The following is a 24,385-nucleotide window of genomic DNA, read 5'->3' as shown; positions in this document are numbered from 1 at the left end:
AACATCTTGAGTCCAATCAGTGTCATACTGGACTTGAAATGTTAGCTGTGTCCCTCTACAGCCGCTGTCACACCTGCTGAGTTTCTCCATCATTCTCACTGTCTATTTCCTCTTTACCTTTCACTTCCTGATTTACTGGGATGTTTCAGCATCGTCTATAGTGAAGACAGAAGTAGTTTCTAATTATGTGCATCATTTCTTTAATAATTATGTTCTGAGGAAGAGTCACTTGACCCAAAATATTAACTCTGATTTCACTCCACAGATGCTGCCAGACCTGCTGAGCTTTTCCAGCAATTTCTGTTTTTGTTTCTTTATTATCTTTGAAGGCTATCAGAGTGCAGGAACATAAGAAACAGGAGCAAGAGTAGCCCATTCAGCCCCTGCCTTGCCATTTAATAGGATCACGAATGATCTGCCCCAGTCCTCTACCCCTTCCATGTCATCTCATCATAGTCCTCAAATCCCCAATACTTCAATCAGCGAACAACCTTGTCTTTAAATATTTTCATTGATCTATCCTTCTTTAGGGTGGAGAATACTAGACTTTCACTATCCTCTGGAGAAGAAATTCCTTCACACCTCAGTTTTAAATAAATGTTCCCTTATTTTGTAACCAAATCCCCTAGTTTGAGATTTTCCCATGAGTTCCATTTACCTTCTTAATTATTTACTGCACCTGTAAGCTAATATTTTGCACGTTGTGCTCAAGAAAACCCAGATCCCTCTGTGCTATACTTTCTTGGTGTCTCTCTCACTTTCCATTTAAATAACAGCATGGCAGCACAAGACTATGAAATGAGGTTAGTGAAAAATAAAATATACATTTCTATAGCATTTCACAGATCAGGGTTAATTTCAAACTGTCTATATACACGCTATCTAGTTATTAACCAGTAACACTATTTTTCATAAATCATTTGAACATTTGACTGCAATAGTTCAAGCAACATCACATCTACAGGTAGAATTTAAGCAACTCTTTATCCCAGTGCCAGGTTATCACAGATTTACTCAAGGAGACAAGCACATTCCAGTGATGTGTGCTACATTCACCCTGTCCCAGTGTGATGGACAGGGGAGACAGAGAATGTTTCCCCTGCCTGGGGAGTCTAGAATGCAACAGCACAGTCTCAAGAATAGTTCTAACCTCTGGGACAAAGAGAAGGATAAGTTGCTTTTGCCAGAAAATTGTCAATCTTTGGAAGTCTTTATTGCAGTGGGGTCACCACTGAATATACTCAAGGCTGACACAGATTCTAGGCCTCTTAGGGAATCAAGGCAAATGGGGAGAGGCCAGGAAAGTGGAATTAATGCCAAGTATTAGACACTGCACTGGCTAATGGAACAGGCTTGGTGCACCAAATGGTCTCAACCTGCTCAAAACATACAGACTGAGGAAGTTCTTCTGTCCATATTTTGGATATATAGCCTAATTTTTTAAAAAAAATGAGACGTCAACCCGGTGAAGCTACCAAACAGGACTTGCATGCTAAACAACATAAGGAGCAAGTGATAGACAGGGCTAAGTTAGCCCACAACCAATGGATCAGATCTAAGTTCTGCAGTCCTGCCTCATCCAAGCAGGTCCCTTAGTTCAAGGGCAGTTCGGGTTGAGGAATAAGTGTTAGCCTAGCCAGTGACGCCCTGTGGAAAGAATGAAGGTAACAACAATAAGATTAACGTAATTGAAGTCTTGACCATCACTTTTCTTTTCTTTTTTATGATTCTCTCTAATTTGTCAATAGATTTGTTCCATTATCCTATTCACACTATTGAGAAGGGTGTATAGTAAAAACCAGCAATGTAACAACTCTATCCTGTTCAACTCCAACTAACAGATCCAGTCACTGAGCCTTCCAGTAGACTGTCCTCTGTAAAATGTTGCCACTCTTTCCACCTTGCTCTTTATTCCTTTTCATATCCTCCTGAACACAAGACATCCAAGAATTTTACATTCCAATTCCTGCCCATTTTCCAACCAGGTCTCTGTTATTTTCCAGACCATGGCCACTCACTGCATGCAAAAAGTATTTCCCGTATAATTTTTGCTTTTTGCACTGATTACTTTAAATATATGCCTTCTAGCAATACTTTTAGATATTTGCATCTGGACACAGGGTAAAAAATAAGTTCCATGCCAAATCGAGAAAACGTGCTGTGATGTTTGATATTATCTGTTGTGGGCAATGTGGTGTTGCCGGTCAGCTCAGTGTTTATCTCCTATCTCAAGGTGTTCCAAAAGGTGGCTGTGATCTGCCTTTTCCATCCATCATAATCCTTGTAATGAGCTCCCTCCCTCAGTAAATACAGTACCTCTCTGTGTTAGGAACCTCGATCCTTTAACAGTGCAGCCTGCAAATTCACTCAGTAATATTTCCCTCATGGGAAATCCTAAATAATGAAATATAGTTGCAGAGTAGGAGTCTCCCATTTGTGATGAGGTGGAATTTCTTCTGGCTGGGTCATGAAGTATATTCAAGGCTGACTTAGAGAGACATGTGAATAATGAGGAGTCAAGGATTCTGGAGACAAATAGCAAAGTGGAGTAAAGATCCAATCTAATCAGTTGGATGGTGCAGCAAAGTTGAAGAACTGATTTACTGACTCCTGCTCCTAATTCTTATACTTTTACTTCCTTTTAAAGATGGAACCTGTACATTCACTCAGTCATGGGAACCCCGTCCTTTCAAGTGCTCAGCCTGAACACTCATAGAATCACATTCTATTGAAGGAGCCCTTTGGCCCACCAAGTCTGCACTGTCAAAAATACACTACTACCTACACTAATCCCACCTTCCAACTCTAGGCCCATAGCCTCAAATGTTATGACAGCTGAAGTGCTTATTCAAGTACGTTGTAAAGATTGTGAGGTTATCTGCCTTAACTACTCTCTCAGGCAGTGCTTTCCAGATCTCTATAACTTTTTGAGTGAATTGACTTTTCCACAAGTTCCCTCTAAACCTCTTGCCTTTCACCATAAAATTATCAGATATTTTTTAATCAACCAGTTCAGACATGTTATTACACAATTCTGGAAGAGGTAGGGGTTGAACGCAAGCCTTCTGGCTCAAAGGTAGGGACACTAATGCTGCACCACAAGAACGCAATGCCCCCTTGTCATCAACCCTTCAACTAAGGGGAATAGCTGTTTCCTATCCGCACTGTTCTTGCATAATCTTATGCACCTCTATCAGGTCTCCCCCCACCACTGCACTCCCTCCCTGCATTCACCCACCACCCACCCTCAACCCTCTCTGCTCTAAAGAAAACAACCCGAGCTTACCTAGCCTTTCTTCATCATTGGATCACTCCACCCAAGACAGCATCCTGGTGAATTTCCTCTGCACCCCCTCCAGTACAATCACATCCCCCTTGTAGTGCGGGGACCAGGAATGCATGTAGTACGCCAGTTGTGGCATAACCAAAGTCCTGGACAGCTTCAACATAACGTCCCTGCTCTTACTGTGGCACAACTATGCCACAACTGATAAAGACACATGTCCCCTATGCCTTCTGAACTACCCAATTAACCTGTCCTGCTGCCTTCAGGAATCTGTGGACAAGTATTCCAAGATCCTTCTGTTCCTCTGAGCTTCCAAGTTCCTGCCATTCAGTAACTGTCCCTTTAAGTGTTCAGCCTGTAAACTCACTCAGTATTTGTTACCATGTCCTGTTAAACGTTCAGTTTGTGCACTTACTTAGTGTTGGGAAACTTGCCCATTTAGGTATTCAATCTTTATACTCAGTAACAGAATCCCTTTAAGTGTTCAGTCTGTATGGAGTATGCAACCCTCAGTAAGAGGGACCCTGTAATTAGAATTAATATCAAGCTTCAGTTAGCCGACTGGAGACATTCCAGAGGCTGGGATTTGGGAAGTGCCGTAACTACTGATTAATTAGTTCCTAACACATTTTAATAGGGAAACACAAATCACTTACCTTTGTTGCCCTCTTTACTGTGAGCCTTTTAATGTGAATAGAATTGGAATGAGACTGTGTGAGTGTACATTACCAGAAACCAGCAGGGACTCACTGCTTACAGCCCAAAGGCTGGCCAACCGCCAACACTGAGTAAGACCCTCACATTCACTGGTGAGAGAGTCAGCAACTCACCGTTGCTAAGCGGTCTGAACAATAATAAGATTCCTCTCAGTTCAAGTAAAGTTTGCACTTAATTAGACTATCAATTTATCAGGTCTGATGGATGGTATAGCACATGTCTGTGAAAATGTAACAATTTCCAAGTACAAGGATTCCAAATATGCATCTATGTATATATAGAAAAAATCACTACTGCACACACAGAAACACACACACACATATATTCTCACACAAACACACAAATACACACAGAACTACACACTCGGAAACACATACACAAAAGTACACACACAGTTACACACGCATACAGGTATACATTCAATAACACAAATACACATTTTATAAATGGACACTGAAGAACACATGCATTACACTCTACACTACACACTCAGAAACACACATATTACTCTCTGTCATGGGCAACAGACTTATGGATAAGTGGAATGTGGTAAAGGTGTGAGTCAGGGCTTCAGCAGCAGATGAGCTAAGACTATGATGTTACTGATGTGGAAGAGGGAATTTCCCAGTTACAGACCTGACCTGCAGCTGGAAGCCGAGTTTATAGTAGACTGGAAGCTGAAGTTACAAATAATCTGATCCAGAAACAGGCATGGCCAGAGAGAGGTATGGAGTCAACATCTCGGGAACAATGTTTGTGTTGGATAAAATGTGTTGCAAATTAGAGCCAATGGAGGGGTTGAGAAAAGTTCCAAGCTTAACACTCCAAGCACTGATTCTCTATCATTAAAATCATCTCCAATGACCATCCATGCTATCAGCATCCAATAGCTTCCAAATGATTTACTCCAGAATTATATCAACCCAATTCCACAAATTCCTGCGCTATGGTTATCAGCAGGAATACTGCTCCACTATCAAGGGGTTAATTCAGAATGGGAAAGGTTTCTATTAATGCTGACAGACACTACTCTCAGCCCCTCACATTCACAGCAAACCCCACCCACCACAATGGTCTCTTTCCCCAAGACTAAAGCCTGACACCAATTCTACATTTCAATCACCTGAAAACTAAGAACTGACCAGTGACTAATTACCAAGGAGCGAGAGGAAGTGGTGGAAATGATCAGTACAATAGGGCCTGAAATGAGCAGCTTCCTCCCCCAGAGCGCTCCGAGCTGAATGGTCACAGCAAGGGGCAAACTGCATCGTCTCGTCAACAACAAAAGGGTCTTTGCACAGTCACGGCTAAAATCTGAATTCTGTCTTACAACTTTACAGCCTGAGCGGACATGTTAGCAGACCCTTAGAGAGTAAAGAACCCAAACAAAAGCTGTCCTCCTTGGCAGGGGGTTGTCCTTCCTGGGATACTGGGAAATGCACAGCATATTATAAACCTGCAGAGAATACTGGCTTCCCAGCAAGAGCTCACAACCTTCAAAGGTTGCTAAGCGGCAAGAATGAATACTTTCCAAATATTCTTTCCTGATTTCTGAAAAGTCATGCAATCATATTTTCAGTTTCTTACCTGCCCACAATGGTGTAGGTCTGTGTGAATTAATAGGAGGATCTCGTCCAGTGAACATATGTCTAAGTGCTGCGTGTTGGCAGTTCTGTGTACTTGGGTGGGCAGTGTGAATGTAGGTAAATGTGTGACTGCGGTGGGTGGGGTAGGTGTATATGTGCATGCACAATGTGTGCGAGCCTGCAGTTGGATTCAGTGTGATATGTTCAGACACAAGTAGAACCATAACCACACAACCACAGACCTTTCAACTCCCTCATGAAACATTTCCAGGAGCTCCAACACCAGAAAAATTGCCCAGCTATGTCCTGTCCACAAGATGCAGGATGAATGCAAGCCAGTCAAACAATGTTCCATCAAAGCACTCTTGATTGTCAATGAAGGGGTCAGATACAATCCTGTCAAGCTGCTCTGTCCTGGATGGTGTCAAGCTTTTAGAATGTTATTGGGGCTGCACCCATCCAGGCAAGTGGGGAGTATTCCATCACACTCCTGACTTGTGCCTTGTAGATCGTGGACAGGCTTTGGGGAGTCAGGAGGCGAGTTACATGCTGCAGTATTCCCAGCTTCTGACCTGCTCTTGCAACCAATGTATTTGTATGCCTGGTTCAGTTCAATTTCTGGTAAATTGTGTCCCCCAGGATGTTGACAGTGGGCAATTCACTGATCATGATGTCATTAAACATCAAGTGATCACAATGTGTTCACTCTTATTGGGGATGGTCATTGTTTGGTACTTGTGTGGCGTGAGTATTACTTACCACTTATGAGCCCAAGTCGGATACTGTCCATGTTCTATTTAGATTCAGACTGCTTCAGTGTCTGAGGAGTTATGAATGGTGCTGAATGTTGTACAAGCATCCCTAATGGGATCTTACGATGGAGGGAAGGTCATTGATGAAGCAGCTGAAGATGGCTGATCTCAGGACCCTATCCTGAGGACATAAGTCTCACTAGGGTATGAGGACAGGGATATTGGTTGGGGGGGGGGGGGGGGTGTGGGAAGGGGAGGTGGGGAAAAGCATGTGGAAGGGGACTAATTTTCCTTGGTGGGCAGGACATATTTGAACAACTTTCCACATTGTTGGGTAGATGCCATTTTGCAACTGTACTGGAACAGCTTGCTTAGGGAAATAGCTGATTCTGGAGCACAAGTCTTCAGTTCCATTGCTGGAATGTTGTCGGGGCCCATAGCTGCTGCAGTATATACTGCACTGAACTGTTTCTTAATATCACATGGAGTGATCCGAATTGGCTGAAAACTGGTATCTGTGATGCTGGAGGCTGAAACGGATCGTCCACTCAGCACTTCTGGCTGAAGATTGTGCGAAAGCTTCAGCCTTAACTTTTGCACTGAAGCGTTGTTCTCCTGCATCACTGAGGATGGGAATATTTGTGGAACCTCCTCCTCCAGTGAGTTGTTTAACTGTATACCGCGATTCACAACTGGATGTGGCAGGATTACAGAGCTCAGATCTGATCCATTAGTTGTGGAATCGCCTAGATCTACCTATCAATTGCTCCTTATGCTGCTTGGCATGCAGGTAGCTTCACTAGATTGACACCCCATTTTTAGGGATGGCTGTTTACCATCTCCAGCAAGATTCTCACTATCACCTTATTGAATCCACTACTATGTAGATCCCAAAGATGACCACTGACCAGAAAGTCAACTGAATGAGCTTTATCAATACGTTTAACAAAGCAGGTCAAAGGCTAGGTTTATGGTGATGAGTCATTCACTCCCTAACTCCTCAAAAGCTGTCTAATAGGCACAATCAGAAAATGTGATGGAATACTCTCTGGCTGCCTGGATGAGAGCACACTCAACAACACTTGAGAATCTCAACACCATCCATACTCCAGTAAAGGATAGTTTGTGTGACACCTGAGTACCCCAGTGAGAGTCATTGTCTGTGTGGGACCTGTACCACAGTGAGAGTCAGTGAGTGTGTGTGATACCCTGTACTCCAGTGGGAGTCAGTGTGTGCGTGTGGGAGCCTGTATCCTAGTGGCCATCAGTGTGAGTGGGAGCCCGTATCCCAGTGAGAGTCAGTGTGTGTTTGGGAGCCATACCTCAGTGAGCGTCAGTGTATGCGTGGGGACCACACCCCAGTGAGAGTCAGTGTGTGCCTGGGGGCCACACCCCAGCGAGAGTCAGTGTTTGTGGGACACACTGAGTGTTGATGAAAATTCTTGAAGTAATAAAACTGGAAAATACACATATAAAAGAATGATAAAAATTTGAATTCAGATCTATTTGCCAGGACCCCAGAGGAAAAATAAGTCTCTGACCGTGTAAGAGACAGTGAAGTTATTAGTTCTGCAAGGCGATCACGCAAATGGCTGAATAATTAAATTAACAAGGTGAGATGCAAAGAAACAAAACAAATAAGGCAGATTGCAGAAGAAATCTTCTTGTGAGAAGGAAGTGGTCTAATTAAAGGAGGGTCAGCCCTTGAAGGTCGTGAAAATAGTCGGCTGAAAGTTAAACAAATATTAATTGTCTACAATCAGTAAAAAGGTGAAATTAGGGAACTGGGTCTGTCAGTGTTAGGAGAAGAATAGCTGACTGAGTGCCAGAAGGTCAGCTGGGAGCTGACTCAGACAAGATGCACCCCAATACTGACAAAATCTTTCTGTCAATCCAGCTTTCTGCTTGTAATTTAACCCTACCACATAACCCTGGCGTTAACAAGCAGTATCGAGAGGCTCTGTTGGGTAGCAGCCTCATTGTCCAACATAAAGATCAATCAGCATGGGATCTACTCACCCGTACCCCTGATTCCAGGCAGGTTCTTGGCAAAGTCTCCTGGCAGTAGCTGATTGACATCTCTCTTGCTCCTCTTCCTTGATTACTCTAAAAGCTTCTCACTCTTCTTCCTGTTCTAAATAAACCCATCCTCAACCAACTACCTCCTTACTGTTCTCAAATCTGGACAGCTCACACATTATCCTCATCTAGCTTGTGTGCTGCTGTACCATGTGCCCTGAGTCTCTCCTGCACCATGAACGTTAGTTTCTCCTGCACCGTGGGGGCCCAGTCTCTCTTGTTTTGTCCCTGCATGCAGCATATTCACGTTGATGAGGGGCTGTTTTGAGCTATCAGTACCCAGGCACCATTGGCAATAGAGGGTTAACGATCCAGAACTCATTATGAGACACACCCGCGAGGGGACAGGTCAGAAAATCAGTTCTGAAACCAAGTGGAAGGTGCTGATCAGAACTATTTACTGTCTCGCCCAAGGGACTGAAGTGTGCAGAACTGCCTGACAGGACAGTTGCAAAGGATGAGAGATGGTGAGCAATATTAGGCCAGGGATAGGAGAGCAGAGGTGAAGAGATTAATGAGGAGGCCAAGAGTAATGTAGTAAAGCAGACAGATATTTTCGCTCCAATACTAACTGACAACATTCCCTGCAGTTAATTAAGGCTGTCAGGGGAATACAGTAATACCTCTCTGATAATTAAAGGGATTCTGCTTCCATATCCATTAGACTCTATAGCAAAATTATACCAACAATTCTAATTTACTCAACATCAATTAACCCTCTGGCCACTGGATCACCTCTGCCAATTGCTCTCTCAATTCTTCGCCTCCTGCTCCCTGAAGACACTCACCCTTTATAGGTACCAAGACTCTGACAATGCCAGAGACAAGGGGCCAAGCACTGAACAAGTGCAGAAAGTGAGTATTCACAGGCCTATAGACTCAATGTGGTACTAAACAGACAAACTGTGAAATAGAGTCACAGGACAGTGATCGGAAGTAAAACTTCTGGCTGATTTCACCTCTCTCCAATCCAGAGATCACCGGATAGCAATCAAGAACAAGAATCCTGGCTGATGTCCCCTCTCTCAAAGCTCGGGATCATTGGACAGTGATCAGGAGCAGGAATCCTGGCTGTTATCCCCCTGCTCGCTCTCTCTCTCTAACACTTGGATCAATGAACAGTGACTAGGAGCAGGAACCCTGGCTGATTTCCCCTGTCTCTCTTTAACCCAGGGATCATTGGACAGTGACTAGGAACCTTGACTGGTATCCTCTGTCAGTCTCTCTCTCTCTTTCTCTCTAATCCAAGGATCACTGGACAGTGATCAGGAGCAAGAACATTGGCTGATTTCCCCCTCACGTCACTCGAACTCAAGGGTCTTTTATTTCCCTTATCTGTTTGTTCATGGGATGTGGGCACCACCGGCTGGGCTAGAATTTAATGTACGTCTCTAATTGCCCTGGAGAAGGTAAGCTGTCTTCTAAAACCACCTCAGGCCTTGCTAACAGTGTTAGGGAGGGAGTTCAGGATTTTGAACCAGCAATAGTGATGGATCAGAGATATATTTCCAAGTCTGAAGAAGGGTCCCGACTCGAAACGTCAAGCTTTTGTGCTTCTGAAATGCTGCTTGACCTGCTGTGTTCATCCAGCTTCACACTGTGTTATCTCAGATTCTCCAGCATCGGAAGTTCCTACTATCTCTCTAAATGGAAGTGGTCCCAGGTTTGGAAGGTCTTTGCAGGTTACTATGTGACCCTGTCTCCTGTGGCTATTGGCTCATCAATGGAACTGAAAGCTGGGGGGGGGGGGGGGTCTGTGTTGACCGAGTGTGAAACTGACCAGTGGGTGTGTCACTGAAATGTTGTAAAGTTTGCACACACATCCCTCATCTCAACACAGCCTGAGCAGCAACAGGTCTAGCAGAATTTGTGAAGGGAAATCACAGTTAACATTTCAGGACCAGTGACCCTTTCTCAGATCAATGAAGCTGAAACATTAACTCTGATTTCTCTTCACAGATGCTGCCAGACCTGCTGAGCTTTTCCAGCAATTTCTGTTTCTGTTTCTGATTTACAGTATCTGCAGTTCTTTTGGTTTTTAACAAGTTTCTGGTATTCACTCAAAACTGAAAAATGAAAGCAGTAACATCATTGAACAAAGTATTTTAACTCATTCTTTGATTTGGGTCATACAAAATTACATCAGTTTCCACTCTGAAGGAGAAAAGCTTTGGTTGTCAGACTTATACATTGAATATCCTGGGCTAGCAGTGTCAATGGGCAGGGAGCTGCATGAGCAATAACTGTATATTATTCGCTGAATATCCCAGACTAGGATCGGGATTGAGGGTCTTCAGGGAATATACTAATTCTGCAACATTTCAGCTCAGTTAATGATTTACATTCACAGAACAAAGTACAATTGGAAATAAATACAAAAATCTTCAAGGTATCTTTCTACATTCTGGCTGTTAGCCTTGTTACACTGAATATTTTTTCCACAGAATCTCTACAGTGTGGAAACAGGCCCTTCGGCCCAACAAGTCCACACTAATCCTCACTGCATCCCACCCAGACCCATCCCCCTATAACACACCTAATCTACATATCCCTGAACATTATGGGCAATTTAGCATGGCCCTTCCACCTAACCTGCATATGTCTGGACTGTGGGAGGAACCCAGAGCAACTGGAGAAAACCCACACAGACACTGGGATAATGTGTAAACTCCACGCAGCCAGTCGCCTGAGGGTGGAATTGAACCTGGTGCTGTGAGGCAGCAGTGCTAAACCCTGAGCCACTGTGCCGCCCCCTATAATGATCTAGGCTGAGAGACCCTAAACCCAGATTCTAGATTGACTGGTGAAGTGCAGAACAGAGATGAGAAAGCTATCTGTTTTGAAAAACAACATGACAGCCGCTGACAACTGGAATTTCTCTGCAGCATTTAACATACAGAGTATGTGACTTCACTAATGTCTGTGTATCCCCCAGCACTAAGTGAGCTCCATCTAAACTATTACAATAACAAATCTGAGAGTCAGTAACACAGGGTCCCACAGCACTGCCCATGGTTAGAGTTAACGCTGTAATTGTCTCGTTAATTACTTGTGTGGTATTAGATCAAACTAGCAATTCAAGCTCATGACATCAACCTCATCTGTCACAAAATTACATGAATAAATGTATAATCAGCCTGACCACACGTACACTGAACTTGATCTACTCATTAAAAGAGTAGTGCTGTGCTCCCACTAGCAGCTAGACCATTCTTGAGGTGGATTGGATGTGTGTGCATGTGTGAGAGACAGAGTGTGTGTGTGTGTGTGTGTGTGTGTGTGTGTGTGTGTGTGTGTGTGTGTGTGTGTGTGAGAGAGAGTGTGTGTCAGAGAGACTATATGAGAGAGAATGAGAGAGTGTGACTGTGTGTGTGCATGTGTGAGAGACAGTGGGTGTGAAAGAGTGTGAGAGTGAGTGAGTGTGGGTGTGCTTGTTTCACAGATGCAAGTATTAATTATTCATTGAATGTGCAAGGAATTCCCCACCAATTTGCTCTCCAATTCAGTGACTGCACAAGGATTGGTCTCAAACTCAGTGAGCGTGTGAGGATAGCTCTCCATTTCGGTGAGTGTTCAAAGCTCACTTCTCGATTTGGCGAGTCTGAGAGATTAATTCCAATTCAGTGAGAATGCGAGGGTCGATCTTCAATTGCATGACTGTACAAATGTCTCTTCCCAATTCAGTGAGTACACAAGGATTGCTCTACAATTCACTAAGTGTGTGAGGGATAGATCTCTGTTTTGGTGAGTGTTCAAGTTGCTCCCTGATTAAGTGATGTGTAGGGATCATTTTCTGTTTTTACAAGTGCATGAGGTCTATACAAGTTGGATGAGAGACAAGGGACAAGCTGGAGTTGTGGGAAATGAGGAACAGGTGGTCAGGTAATGGATATGCGTATGAAAATATTTTGCCTTTTAAATTGACCATCATTGATTCTGAGGGAGTTGTAGATTAGAAATGAACTGTTGATGGTCCTCATCCAGTGAAATTGCTTGTAACTGCACTGCAATGCCAGGAGAATCTTCCTCTGAAAGACAACTAGCACTGGGGCCAGGCCTGCAGCAGATAGCCCAGCCTGAAGCAGATACCTGCGGTAATGCAATGGTTACATGACTGTGTTGAGTCCCCAAGGCATCTTCATTCAAATAATTATCTCTATTGATTATTTACAGACAAGATTAATAGGATCACCCGCTTAGGCTGGCAGTTATTGAGACTGAAATGAAACAATGAAGGAGAAAAAGGTAAACAGCCCCATCAACTGTGGATAGTTTACTCTCATCACTACGGAGACCTCCAATTCACTGGGAACAGGGTTAATCTTACCCCAGTTATCAGGTTCTAGGCATTCCTGTCATTAATTGCCCTGCCTACATTGAAGAAGCGGTGAAATCTGAATGCATGTCTGCCGTTCTCCTATTGTTGTTCTTATTTCTGCTGATTCTCAGGGTTAATGCTAGTCACAGCAGGAACCTTTGAGAGAACTAGCCTTTCTACTGAGCAGCAACAGTTCTCTCCCAGAGCTTCACACAGATTGAGTAGTATTTAAAAAGGCAAGCATTAGCAAGAGCTTTGCATTTATAAAGAACCTTTCACAGCCCTTTGGGGTACAAAATTCCAAAGATTTGCCCGCTTTTTAAAAGACAAAGTTTCTTCTCCACTTCAGTCCTAAATGGTTTGCCCCTTACTCTGAGACTGTGCCCCCTTGCTCGAAACCACAACAAGCCAGGGGTAAAGAGATAATGGGAACTGCAGATGCTGGAGATTCCAAGATAATAAAATGTGAGGCTGGACGAACACAGCAGGCCAAGCAGCATCTCAGGAGCACAAACTGAGATGCTGCTTGGCCTGCTGTGTTCGTCCAGCCTCACATTTTATTACCTATTAAGCCAGGGGTAAATATCCTTCCTGCGTCTGCCTTGTTATTTTTTTCAATTCATTTGTGGTGGTTATAGCTGGCTGGGTAAACATTTATTGTCCATCCCTAGTTGCCCCTTGAGGAGGTGGTGGTGAGCTGTCTTCTTGAACTGCTGTCGTCCTTCTGCTGTGGGTTGACCCACAATACACTTACGGAGGGAATTCCACGATTTTGATCCAGCAACAATGAAGGAAGAAGACTTTGGTTAGCCCTTGCTTAGAGTGTTGTGTTCTATTCTGGTCGCCATATTACAGGATGAATGTGGAAGCTTTGGAGAGGTTTATCAGGATGCTGGCTGGGTTAGAGGGTATGAGCTATAAGGAAAGGCTGGAAAAACTCGGGTTGTTTTCTAGACAGCAGTGGAGGCTGAGGGCAGACTTGATAGAAGTCTATAAGTCTGAGGCGACACGGTGGCTCAGTAGTTAGCACTGCAGCCTCACAGTGCCAGGGACCCAGGTTCGATTCCAGCCTCGGGCGACTGTCTGTGTGGAGTTTGCACATTCTCCCCGTGTCTGCGTGGGTTTCCTCTGGGTGCTCCGGTTTCCTCCCACAGTCCAAAGATGTGCTGGCTAGGTGGATCGGCTATGCTATTTTGCCAGTAGTGTTCAGGGGTGTGTGGGTTATAGGGAGATGGGTCTGGGTGGGATGTTCCAAAGGGCGGTGTGGACTTGTTGGGCCGAAGGGCCTGTTTCCACACTGTAGGAAATCTAATCTAAATAAAATTATGAGATGCATAGGTAGGATTGATGGTCAGAATCTTCTTCCCAGAGTTGAAATGTCTAATACTGGGGGCATGCATTTAAGGCTAGAAAGGAAAATTTCAAAGAGATATGAGGGGCTAGTTTTTTTACACAGAGAGTGGTTAGGAGTGTGGAATGCACTGCCGGGGTGGTGGTGGAGACAGATACAATAAGGGCATTTAAGGCAATTTTAGATACTCTCATGAATATGCAAGGAATGGAGGGGTATGGATCAAGGGCAGGCAGAGGGGGTTAGCTTCATTTGGTGTCATGTTTGGTGTAACATTGTGGGCTGAAGGGCCTGTTCCTGTGCTGTACAGTTCTATGAACAGCGATATATTTCCAAGGCAGGATGGTGAGGATCTTGGAGGGGAACTTGCAGGGGGTGGTGTTCCCATGTATCTGCTGCCCTTGACCTTCTAGATGGAAATAGTTGTGGGTTTGCAAAGTGCTGTCAAAGGATCTCTGGTGAATTTCTGCAGCGTATCTTAGCGACAGTACACACTGCTGCTACTGAGTGTTGCGGTGGTGGATGTTTGTGGATGTGATACCGATCAAGCGAGCTGCTTTGTCCTGGATGGTGTTGAGCTTCTTGAGTGTTGTTGGGGCTGCACCCATCCAGGCAAGTGGGGAGTATTCCATCACACTCCTGACTTGAGCCTTGTAGATAGTGGACAGGCTCTGGGGAGTCAGGAGGTGAGTTACTTGCCTCAGTATTCCTAACCACTAATTGCTCTTGAAATTACTGTGTTTATGTGGTGAGTTCAGTTGGGTTTCTAGTCAATGGTAACCCCCAGGATGTTTATAGTGGGGGATTCAGTGATGGTAACACCATTGAACATCAAGGGGTGATGGTAATAGCCTGGCACTTGTGTGGTGTGAATGTTACATTCCACTTGTTAGCCCGAGCCTGGATATTGTCTAGGCTGACGATGAATCTGTCCATGGCAGTATTGGTGAGAGTGACTACCACTAAGACCTTGTGGAGATGAAGTCCTGCCCTGCCTTCACATTGAGAGAGACAACATCTATTGCCCATTCCTATTGCCCTTCAACAGTGATCTGCTAAGCCATTTCAGAGGACAGGTAAGAGTCAAGAATATTGGTGAGGATCTGGAGTTACATGTGGCCAGAATGGGTAAGAATGGCAGATTTCCTTCCCTACAGGAATTTGTCATTTGATTGACGATGGTTACATGATGACCATTGATATACTTGCATGTTAATTTCAGTGAACAAGGACACCCATCCCCTTGATGTTCAATATTCCCTAGGCTCTCACCATTTAAGATATATTTTGTATTTCTGTTTAACCTACCAAAGTGAATAACCTGGCAATTCTCCACATTGTATTCCATCTGCCAAATTCTTGACCTTTTACTGATCCTCTTCAACTCCCTGTGAAGTGTCCTTGCAACCTCACAAGTCCCACTTCCATCTCGTTTTACATCATCTACAAACTTGGGGGAAATGTTACATTTAATCCCCATGTTTGAACCACTGAAATAAATTGTGAATACCTGGGGTCCATGTGCTGATCCTTGTGGTAATACGTTACTCACAACCTGCCAATCTGAGAATGAATCATTTAGTCTTGCCCTCGGTTCATTGTCCATTATCCAGTTCTCAAATCATAACAGTTAAGTTCCCCTACACCTGTGTACATGAATTCTGTTTACCAACCTTTTGTGTGGGAGTTTAATGAAAGCCTTCTGAAAATCTAAATATGCCGTGTCCACCAGTTCCCCCTTATCTACTCTACTCATCACACTCTAAATAAATCTCCAAAAGGTTGATCAAACATTATTTCCCTTTCATAAATCCAAGCCAACTCTGCCCAATCCGACCAACATTTTCAAAGTTACAGTTATCTCATCCTTTTCCCCATGACTGATGTCAGGCTAACAGATCTGTAGTTCACAGTTTGTTCTCTCCTTTTTTTCTTAAATAGCGAGGTTATATTTTCAATCTTCTTATCTGCCACGACCATTCCATAGAGGTTTAGAAGATAATCAGCAACAGACGCCTCAAGAATGTAGATTCTCAAGTTCAAGGGATTTATTCGTTTTAAGTCCCATTCATTTCTCTAGTGCTACATTATTACTGACATTAATACCTGAGGTTCCTCATTAGCACAAGCTCTTAGATTCTCCGTTATCTCTGAGATGTTCTTAGTATTTATATCTTATACTTCGTTAGTTTCTCTGCTACTTCCTCATAGTCCCTGCCTGAATTTCTTATGGACTCACACTATAGAGACCTGTGAACACAGCCTAGTCCATCACGCAAACCAACATTCTATCCATTAAAAAAAACGGAAGAACTACAGATGTTGTAAGTCAGGAACAAAAACAGAAGTTGCTGGAAAAGCTCAGCAAGTCTTGCAGCATCGGTGAAGACTAAATCAAAGGTAACGTTTTGGTTTGGTGAACCTTCCTGAGAACTGATGGTAGCTAGGAAAAGAGGGAGGTGGGGATGGAGTATCAAGTAAACGATAGGATAAAGTATAGAGCTCAAAGAGATAGAAGAGCTGTTGGATAGGTAAAGAATTTGATAATGATCTGGCTAGGAGGGTAAATAGCTGATAATGAGAACTGTTAGTGACTAACAATATGTGTAATGGCAGGCTATGTGATAAAAAGGCCTGGTGTGTGGGGTAAGGGGGCTAGGGCATGGGAGAGTTTAGGCCCTAAAATTATTGATTTCAATATTGAGTCCAGAGGGCTACAGGGTCCCCAAGTGGAAAATGAGGTGTTCTTCCAGCTTGTGCTGGCCTGAGATAGAGATGTTGGCCAGGGAGCAGGGTGGTGTGTTAAAGTGGCAGGCAACTGGAAGCTCAGGGTCTTTTTTGTGGGCAGAATGTAAATGTTTTGTGAAGCAGTCACCCAGACAATGCTTTGTTTCCCCACTGTAGAGGGGACCACATTGTGCGCAGTGAATGCAGTAGGCTAGATTGTGAGATGTGCAGGTAAAGTGCTGCTTCACCTAGAAGGTATGTTCGGTCCCTTGGACAGAGAATGTAAATGGACAGGTGTTGCACCTTCACCCGTTGCAGTCCCTGCAGAAGGCGGACAAGGAAGGGGAGGGAAGTATTTGTGGTGATAACATCTCGCTGGAGGTGGCAGAAATGGTGGATGTGGATGTTGGTGGGATGGTAGGTAAGGGCAAGAGAAACCTTATCGCTGTTGTGGGAGGGAAGAGAAGGGATGAGGGTAGAAGTGCGGGAGATGGTTCGAACTCAGTTGAGGGCCGTGTCGACAATGGTGCTGGGGTATCCTTGGTTGAGGAAGAAGGAGGCCATTTCAGAGGCTCCCTTGTCGAAGTTGGCCTCATCTGAACATTTGCTACAGAGACAGTGGAATGGAGAAAATGGGATAGAGTCTTTACAGGAAGCAGGGTATGAGGATGTATAGTCCAGGCAGCTGTGGGAGTCAGTGGGTTTGTCGTGGATATTAGTGGCCAGTCTATCCCCAGAAATGGAAACAAAGATGTCAAGGAAGGGAAAGGAGGATTCAGAGATAGAACAGGTGAAAATGAGGGTAGGGTGGAAATTGGAAGCAAAATTGATGAACTTTTCCAATTCCGGATGAAAGAGGGAATCAGCACCAATGGTATCATGGATATATTCAGAGAAACAGTAGTGGGTGGGGTCCAGAACATGACTGGAACAAGGAATATTCCATGTACCCCACGAAGAGACAGGCATAACTAGGGCACATGCAGGTACCCATGGCCACTCCTCTGGCCTGTAGGGAATGAGAGGAATTAAAAGAAAGGTTGTTGAGGGTGAGGACGAGCTCGGCCAAGTGGAGGAGGATGGTAGGTGGCTGGGGATGGTTCAGGCCTTTGCTCCACGAAGTAGGGGAAAGCCCTAAGACCCTCTTGGTGGGGGATGGATGTGTAAAGGGATTGCACGCCCACGGTAAAGAGGCGACGGCTAGAACCTGCAAACTGGAAATTTTGAAACTGGCGTAAAGTGTCATTCCTCTGTTTTTATGTTTCATGTTAATTTATTCTTATATCCACTTTTTCCCTTTCTTAATCTTTATCTTGGTCTTCCTTCGTCAAATGCTAAAATTCTCACAATCATCAAGCTTACTACTTTTTGCTCAAATTTATACATGTCTTCCTTTCATCCAATATGATCCTTAATTTCCTTGGTTAGTCACAGTTGGAACAGTGTCCTTGCAGGTTTTTTGTGCATTAAAGAAATGTATTTGGGTGGTAAACTACGTTTTATTTCTTTAAATGTTAGCCGCTGGCTGTCTGTTGCCATAGTTTTAAACATGGTTTCCCATTCCATCACAGGCAATTAGTTTTGCTGAGATTTAAGGTCCTGGTTTCTGATTGAACTACATCATTTTCAAACTTAACGTAAAATGCTCCCATATTGTGATCACACTTTCCCAAAGGTTCTTTCATGACGTATTATTTTTAATTAGCAATTATTCGTCACATAATACTGAAATAGCCCATTCCATAGTTGGTTCCTTAATTTCCTACAACTTAAAAGCTATCTTGGAGTGAGACTGAATTATGTGAAGATCCAGGCTGGGAGGAGCAGCAAATTCCCTTCCCTGAAGGAAATCATTGACACAATTGGGTTTTTACAACAATGTGGCAGCTTTCATGAGGATTTTTTCCTGGTGTCACAAACCACCAGATTTAACACAATAGGATTTGAATTCACCATCCATGGTCACCAATTTCGGACCAGAACCAATGCACAGCTCCCATGGATGCCCCCGCTGCACAGCTCCCATACAATACGAAAGAGGCCCTTCAGCCTATTAAGCATGTGCCACCAAAACTACACTAAAGTTACATTAATCCCACTTTCAAGCACTAGGCTCACAACCTTGAATGATCCCAACAACCCAAGCTTATCCAGCCTGTCTTCATCACTGAATCCAGCCCAGGCAGTATCCTGGTGAATCTCCTCTGCATCCCCTCCAGTGTAATCACATCCTCCCCATAGCGCAGGGACCAGAAATGTACACAGTATTCTAGCTGTGGCCTTACCAAAGTCCTGTACAGCTTTAACATAACCTCCCTGCTCTTATAAACTATGCTACAACGGATAAAGACAAGTGTCCCCTATGCCCTTTTAACTACCTGATTAACCTGTCCTGCTGCCTTCAAGAATCTGAGGACAAACACCCCAAGATCCTTCTATACCCCTGAGCTTCCCAATGTCCTGCTATTCTTTGAGTATACCCTTGTTTTGTTACTTCTTCCAAACTGCATCCCTCACATTTATCACTGTTAAATTCCATCTGTCACTGATATGCCCATCTGACCAAGCCATTTATATCTTCCTGTAACGTAATACCTTCTTCCTTACTATCAACACTGCCAACGGTGTCATCCGCAAACTGAGGTATCATCCACCCCCCAACATTCTTCTCTAAGGTGTTCATGTACATCACAGACAATAGGGGCCCAGCATTGATTTCTATGGTATGCCACCACACATCAGTGCACTCCAAACACACAAACACTCTTCTATCCCAGTGATAGTGGGAACTGCAGATGCTGGAGAATCCAAGATAATAAAATGTGAGGCTGGATGAACACAGCAGGCCCAGCAGGATCTCAGGAGCACGAAAGCTGACGTTTCGGGCCTTGACCCTTCATCAGAGAGGGGGATGGGGTGAGGGTTCTGGAATAAATAGGGAGAGAGGGGAGGTGGACCGAAGATAGAGAGAAAAGAAGATAGGTGGAGAGAGTATAGGTGGGGAGGTGGGGAGGGGATAGGTCAGTCCAGGGAAGACGGACAGGTCAAGGAGGTGGGATGAGGTTAGTAGGTAGGAGATGGAGGTGCGGCTTGGGGTGGGAGGAAGGGGTGAATGAGAGGAAGAACAGGTTAGGGAGGCAGAGACAGGTTGGACTGGTTTTGGGATGCAGTGGGTGGAGGGGAAGAGCTGGGCTGGTTATGTGGTGCAGTGGGGGGAGGGGACGAACTGGGCTGGTTTTGGGTTGCGGTGGGGGAAGGGGAGATTTTGAAGCTGGTGAAGTCCACATTGATACCATTGGGCTGCAGGGTTCCCAAGTGGAATATGAGTTGCTGTTCCTGCAACCTTCGGGTGGCATCATTGTGGCACTGCAGGAGGCCCATGATAGACATGTCATCTAGAGAATGGGAGGGGGAGTGGAAATGGTTTGCGACTGGGAGGTGCAGTTGTTTATTGCGAACTGAGCGGAGGTGTTCTGCAAAGCGGTCCCCAAGCCTCCGCTTGGTTTCCCCAATGTAGAGGTAGCCACACCGGGTACAGTGGATACAGTATACCACATTGGCAGATGTGCAGGTGAACCTCTGCTTAATGTGGAAAGTCAACCTGCGGCCTGGGATAGGGGTGAGGGAGGAGGTGTGGGGGCAAGTGTAACATTTCCTGCGGTTGCAGGGGAAGGTGCTGGGTGTAGTGGGGTTGGAGGGCAGTGTGGAGCGAACAAGGGAGTCACGGAGAGAGTGGTCTCTCCGGAAAGCAGACAGGGGTGGGGATGGAAAAATGTCTTGGGTGGTGGGGTCGGATTGTAGATGGTGGAAGTGTCGGAGGATCCACCTCCTCCCTCACCCCTATCCCAGGCCCCAAGATGACTTTCCACATTAAGCAGAGGTTCACCTGCACATCTGCCAATGTGGTATACTGCATCCACTGTACCCGGTGTGGCTTCCTCTACATTGGGGAAACCAAGCGGAGGCTTGGGGACCGCTTTGCAGAACACCTCCGCTCGGTTCGCAATAAACAACTGCACCTCCCAGTCGCGAACCATTTCCACTCCCCCTCCCATTCTTTAGATGACATGTCCATCATGGGCCTCCTGCAGTGCCACAATGATGCCACCCAAAGGTTGCAGGAACAGCAACTCATATTCCGCTTGGGAACCCTGCAGCCCAATGGTATCAATGTGGACTTGACCAGCTTCAAAATCTCCCCTTCCCCCACAGCATATCAAAACCAGCCCAGTTCGTCCCCTCCCCCCACTGCACCACACAACCAGCCCAGCTCTTCCCCTCCACCCACTGCATCCCAAAACCAGTCCAACTTGTCTCTGCCTCCCTAACCTGTTCTTCCTCTCACCCATCCCTTCCTCCCACCCCAAGCCGCACCCCCATCTACCTACTAACCTCATCCCACCTCCTTGACCTGTCCGTCTTCCCTGGACTGACCTATACCCTCCCTACCTCCCCACCTATACTCTCCTCTCCACCTGTCTTCTTTTCTCTCCATCTTCGGTCTGCCTCCCCCTCTCTCCCTATTTATTCCAGAACCCTCACCCCATTGCCCTCTCTGATGAAGGGTCTAGGCCCGAAACGTCAGCTTTTGTGCTCCTGAGATGCTGCTGGGCCCGCTGTGTTCATCCAGCCTCACATTTTATTATACTCTTCTATCCCACCCTCTGTCTCCTGCGTCCCGGCTGCATTGCTCCCATGTGCACTACAGAGTAGAGGCCTGCAGCACAAATAGGGCCCTTTGGCCCTTCACAGCTGCGCCAGTCAAGAACAAACATCTAACTATTCTAATCATATTTTTCAGCACTTGGTCTACTACCTGGTATACTTTGGCATCGTAAGTGTAAATATGAATACTTCTTCAATGTTTTCATGGCTTCTGACTCTACCACCCTCTTGTATGGCCCCTGAATGTGCCTGCGCTGCATGGTCCCCGAATGCATGTGTGTTGCATGGTCCACAAATGCGTCTGTGCTGAACGGTCCCCGAATGCGCCTGTGCTGCATGGTACCCAAATGCGCTGGTGTTGCATGGTACCCGAATGTGCCTGCGTTGCATGGTACCCGAATGCACTTGTGTTGCATGGTACCCAAAGCGCTTGTGTTGCATGGTGCCCGAATGCGCTTGTGTTGCATGGTACCCGAATGCGCCTGTGCTGCATGGTACCCAAATGCGCTTGTGTTGCATGGTACCCAAATGCGCTTGTGTTGCATGGTACCCAAATGCGCTTGTGTTGCATGGTGCCCGAATGCGCTTGTGTTGCATGGTACCCGAATGCGCCAGTGCTGCATGGTTCCCAAATGCGCTTGTGTTGCATGGTACCCGAATGCGCCTGTGCTGCATGGTACCCAAATGCGCTTGTGTTGCATGGTGTCCGAATGCGCTTGTGTTGCATGGTACCCGAATGCGCTTGTGTTGCATGGTGTCTGAATGCAATTGTGTTGCATGGTGTCCGAATGCACTTGTGTTGCATGGTACCCGAATGTGCTTGTGTTGCATGGTACTCGAATGCGCTTGTGTTGCATGGTACCCAAATGCGCTTGTGTTGCATGGTACTTGAATGCGCTTGTGTTGTATGGTACCCAAATGCGCTTGTGTTGCATGGTACCCAAATGCGCTTGTGTTGCATGGTACCCGAATGCGCTTGTGTTGCATGGTTCCTGTATGTGGCTGTGCTGCACAGCTTTTGCTCTGTACCTGCTGCTGTCTTGGTTGGGTTTAGTCAGACCCTGCGTAGAGTCCTCCCACACACTGTTGGCCATGGCATTCCCAATTCCCGTCATCACCATGATGAGTTCAACAGGCCAGTCATCCAGGTCGAGGGAGCGAACCCGTGACAAGTGTGTACCGAGGTTCCGGTGGATTCCCGAGCATTCTATACAGATCAGGGCTCCAAGGTTCAAACTTGCCCAGTCAGGATCTGTAAGAAGAGTGGACACATTAGTATACCACTGGCAATGCAAAACTGGTGAAAGAAAGCAAGGGTTAATATCTGCCTGCATCACTGAAGTGGGCACAGGAAACCTCATCAAACTAAGGCCTTGATTGTGCCTGAGGTGGGCTATAAACCTCTTTTCAGAGAAGGCATCCTGGGTGGGTGAAGGGCCACACACAGGACTGCAACATGACATCAATATTAGGGGTTCAGGACTGAGTCACTTTGAGAGCTTCAGCAGTATCTAAACCATTGCTGCAGTACAGTCACTGAGGTATACAGCATGTAAACAGGCCTTTTGGCTCAACTCCCCCAAGCCAACCAGATTTCCTAAAATGATTTAGTATCATTTGCTTGCATTTGGCCCATATCCCTCCAAACCTTTCCTATCCATATATCTGTCTAGATGTCTTTTCAATGTTGTAATTCTAGCTGCCTCTATGACTTCCTCTGGCAGCTCATTCCATTTATGCACCATGCTGTGTGTGAAAAAGTTGCCCCTCAGGTCCCTTAAAAATATTTCCCTTCTCACCTTAAACCTATGCCCACTAGTTTTGGATTCCCCCTACACTTGGAAAAAGACTTTTGGTTTCACCTTATCTCTGCCCCTGACGATTTTACAAACCTCTATAAGGTCACCCATTAGCCTTGTATGTTTCATAAAAAAAAGTCCCAGCCTATACACCACAAACCCTCTAGGCTTGGTAACATCTTTTTGTCCCCTTTCCAGTTTAGTAACATCCTTCATATAGTACAGCAACCAGAATTGTACACGATAACCAAATGGGGACGAACAAATGTCTTGTACAGCCACAACATAATGTTCCACCTCCCGTTCTCAATACTCTGACTGAAGAAAGCAAGCAAATGCCATGTTCACCACCCTGTCTACCTGAGACACCACTTTGGAAGAAGTAATGGACTTGCACCTCTAGATCTCTGTTTGAAAACATTTCCCAGGGCCCTACCAGTTACTATATAAGTCCTGGATAATAAAATGTGAGGCTGGATGAACACAGCAGGCCAAGCAGCATCTCAGGAGCACAAAAGCTGACGTTTCGGGCCTAGACCCTTCATCAGAGAGGGGGATGGGGGGAGGGAACTGGAATAAATAGGGAGAGAGGGGGAGGCGGATCGAAGATGGAGAGTAAAGAAGATAGGTGGAGAGGGTGTAGGTGGGGAGGTAGGGAGGGGATAGGTCAGTCCAGGGAAGACGGACAGGTCAAGGAGGTGGGATGAGGTTAGTAGGTAGCTGGGGGTGCGGCTTGGGGTGGGAGGAAGGGATGGGTGAGAGGAAGAACCGGTTAGGGAGGCAGAGACAGGTTGGACTGGTTTTGGGATGCAGTGGGTGGGGGGGAAGAGCTGGGCTGGTTGTGTGGTGCAGTGGGGGGAGGGGATGCACTGGGCTGGTTTAGGGATGCAGTAGGGGAAGGGGAGATTTTGAAACTGGTGAAGTCCACATTGATACCATATGGCTGCAGGGTTCCCAGGCGGAATATGAGTTGCTGTTCCTGCAACCTTCGGGTGGCATCATTGTGGCAGTGCAGGAGGCCCATGATGGACATGTCATCAAGAGAATGGGAGGGGGAGTGGAAATGGTTTGCGACTGGGAGGTGCAGTTGTTTGTTGCGAACTGA

The 24,385-nt window shown here is 45.5% G+C and overlaps 1 protein-coding gene across 2 annotated transcripts in view; it reads right to left on the bottom strand.

Annotated features, from left to right (window-relative positions):
* Positions 1-24,385, bottom strand: part of agap3 (ArfGAP with GTPase domain, ankyrin repeat and PH domain 3) — a 591,490-nt gene that overhangs the window by 13,111 nt on the left and 553,994 nt on the right. For both annotated transcript variants that reach the window (XM_059646307.1, XM_059646306.1), the window contains exon 14: positions 22,511-22,733. In XM_059646307.1, coding sequence (XP_059502290.1) covers positions 22,511-22,733 — 223 coding nt within the window. The remainder of the gene's footprint in view (positions 1-22,510; positions 22,734-24,385) is intronic.

Source organism: Stegostoma tigrinum, chromosome 5 (genome assembly GCF_030684315.1).
Source record: "Stegostoma tigrinum isolate sSteTig4 chromosome 5, sSteTig4.hap1, whole genome shotgun sequence".
Taxonomy (NCBI): domain Eukaryota; kingdom Metazoa; phylum Chordata; class Chondrichthyes; order Orectolobiformes; family Stegostomatidae; genus Stegostoma; species Stegostoma tigrinum.
This window is presented reverse-complemented; position numbering and strand designations above follow the sequence as displayed.